Below are 2,618 nucleotides of genomic sequence, written 5' to 3'. Positions count from 1 at the left end.
ATGACTTTTTATCAACAAATGAGGTATTCGAGGCACGTTTACAAGAGAAATCGCCAATCTGGTCGAGTCATCGCTTGATATTTAGTACAGGTGCCATGTAGCAGTGTCCATTGCAAACGATCTACAAAATTAGATATTACATCAGAAAGAACTTATCTGAAAATTTCAACTTTTTCGTAACAATGCCTCTTCAGAATAAGTCACTTTCGTTGTCTCCAGGAAACAGAGGGTAATTGAAAAGAATTTTGATTAAAGAACCAAACTATAGAGCTAATCTACAAATTAATGGGCTTCAAGTCAAACAGAGAGGATAATTCAGTCAATCTGTCAAATTTATTTCTACGGTTTATTTTAATATTGTTGCCGCAAGCCACTTTTAATGACTTTTTATCAACAAATGAGGTATTCGAGGCACGTTTACAAGAGAAATCGCCAATCTGGTCGAGTCATCGCTTTATATTTAGTACAGGTGCCATGTAGCAGTGTCCATTGCAAACGATCTACAAAATTAGATATTACATCAGAAAGAACTTATCTGAAAATTTCAACTTTTACTGACGAAAGCATATCTTGAATTTGCTCCGAAGTCCATCGCGTGCGATATTCTAAAGCAGGGCAAACAACTCTGCCATGAATTCAACACCATCAAGTACTGCCAGCGAGCAGCTAGAAGGCACGGGGCAAGTCCGCGGTGGTGAACTTCTGGCGTTCATCATTTTTGACTTGCTGTTTGGTACAGTGATCACCGCAGCAAACGGCTTTCTCTTCGTCGCGATCTACCGTGATCCTTGTCGATGTTTGCGAACGCCATCTGTATTCCTCATCGCAAACCTTTCCGTCGCGGATTTTTTTATGGGAATTGTCAGCTACCTTAGAGCCGCGGAACTAACTTATCTTTACTGTGGCTTGGGGGATCTTCTCATTCTAAACATGATAGAATATTTCCTCGGAGCTGTGTCCATTCTCGTCGCGGTCTCAACGCTCATGGCCATGTCATATGATCGCTATATTGCGGTTATCAAGCCGTTTCAATACCCACAAAAGATTAACAACTCAAGAGCCAAGGTTGCTATCGCCATCATTTGGATAAACGCTTTGATTATGTGCGTCCTTCCAATTGCGGATGTGAAAAGGGAAAATTTTTTGTTGGCCTACAGTTATTCTCATTTCGTGATTCCATCATTTATTTTAACAGCAGTTTATGTGAAAATATATAAAATGGTCGCTCGTCAAAGGCAAGAACTTAAAGATGTCCGAGCGAGTCTGACAGCAGCAAACAGAAGAAAACAATTAGAGAGAGAAAACAGGATGGCCATCACGTTCGTGTTGATCCTTTGTATATTTTATTGTTCATTTTTACCTTACTTTATTCACGTACAAATTCTATATTTTTGTTCTTGCCGAAGCTCTTATGCATATAATGCGTATTATCTTGTTGCGAACGAATTTCTTTCCGTCAGTTGCATTGTAGACCCTTTTATGTATGCACTGAGGCTGCCAAGATTCAAACGCTCTCTTCGTTTGTGGTGGAGAAACAGAGATGCTGTGGTCCCGTGGAACGGGACTAGTGTTGATCAAAACGTAGCCATTACCCAATAAGAGAAAACTGCAAAATGGAACTTGGCATGCGACGGTGGATGAATACGCGATACTTTCTTCAAGTACTGATGAAGACCGCAAGACACGCTCTTATTTATTCCCCATAGGCCGCATAATTTATGCATTTCTGAGAGGCAGTTGCCTTTTGGAATATGAACAACATACACTTGAAAAAACATTCCTACATGTTGACATGGCTACATTGACAACAAAATCAGTAACTGTCTGGCGGTGTGCGTTTATTTTCCAATCCTCTTCAGTAGAGGATGCTTTCAATTTCGAATCTCCCCCAAGGCCTAATGAATATTTTAAGTTTCATCTCTAAATAGCTAAAATATTATTTAATTCCTGTGTTCCCATTTCAGTTCTCTTCTTGTATATTTTTGCTTGACAGAAAAAAAAAAGATGTTGTGCATTCCCAAATGTAACAAAGTTTTCACAAGGAATAACTAGATTGCACAAGAGCCAGTTTTAAAACCCATTCATTTGGATTCCCCAGTTGTTAGCGGTGGAATTCCCCTTACGTTACCTAGGACTTATTGGTATTAAAAGGACGACAATTTTACTTTTTATTAAAAAATTGCAAGTCGCTCTCTTTCTTGCAAGGATATCCGGTGGGTTCTCGGTATAATTATATTCCTGATGATGCAGGTGAAGTGAGCTGAAACACCAATTTGGATAAGCTTCCTACCAAACCCAAGAAAAGTCTCTTTATTCAGTCTGCTTTCTTGGGTGTCGATGGATTCTCTCTCGGGAGACGAATTGAAATGTAGGGAAAAATGATTCTGAGCAACTGAAAGTTAAGAGGTTTGTTGTTAAAGGCCGAATTCCTAGAGTAAGCTGTCGCCTTTGGATGATGTGGCAATGTTTAAGAACATCAGGAAAATAACAAATGATAAACAATACCTTTGTTATTCAATCTTTGTTTCAGAAGGTTTCTGGTGCCATAAACTTATTGACAATATTTTTACTCATTCTGATTATGAAAAAGTTACCGATAGTTGGTTTATTAACAACCT

The 2,618-nt window shown here is 38.8% G+C and overlaps 1 protein-coding gene across 1 annotated transcript; it reads left to right on the top strand.

The window, feature by feature from the left end:
- Positions 1-289: 289 nt before the first annotated feature.
- Positions 290-2,179, top strand: LOC110048369 (melanocyte-stimulating hormone receptor-like). The gene has a single exon (XM_020754157.2). It carries the CDS (start codon positions 631-633, stop codon positions 1,597-1,599), a length of 969 nt encoding a protein of 322 aa, XP_020609816.1. The 5' UTR covers positions 290-630; the 3' UTR covers positions 1,600-2,179.
- Positions 2,180-2,618: the final 439 nt, after the last annotated feature.

This window comes from Orbicella faveolata, unplaced genomic scaffold, assembly GCF_042242905.1.
Source record: "Orbicella faveolata isolate gen_17 unplaced genomic scaffold, um_ofav_v1 contig_35, whole genome shotgun sequence".
NCBI lineage: Eukaryota > Metazoa > Cnidaria > Anthozoa > Scleractinia > Merulinidae > Orbicella > Orbicella faveolata.
Note: the sequence above shows the minus strand (reverse complement) of the source record. Positions and strands in the feature narration are given on the sequence as shown.

What these genes read in the sequence shown, in the direction of transcription:
- LOC110048369 (XM_020754157.2), top strand. Translation starts at nt 631, where the DNA reads ATGAATTCAACACCATCAAGTACTGCCAGCGAGCAGCTAGAAGGCACG.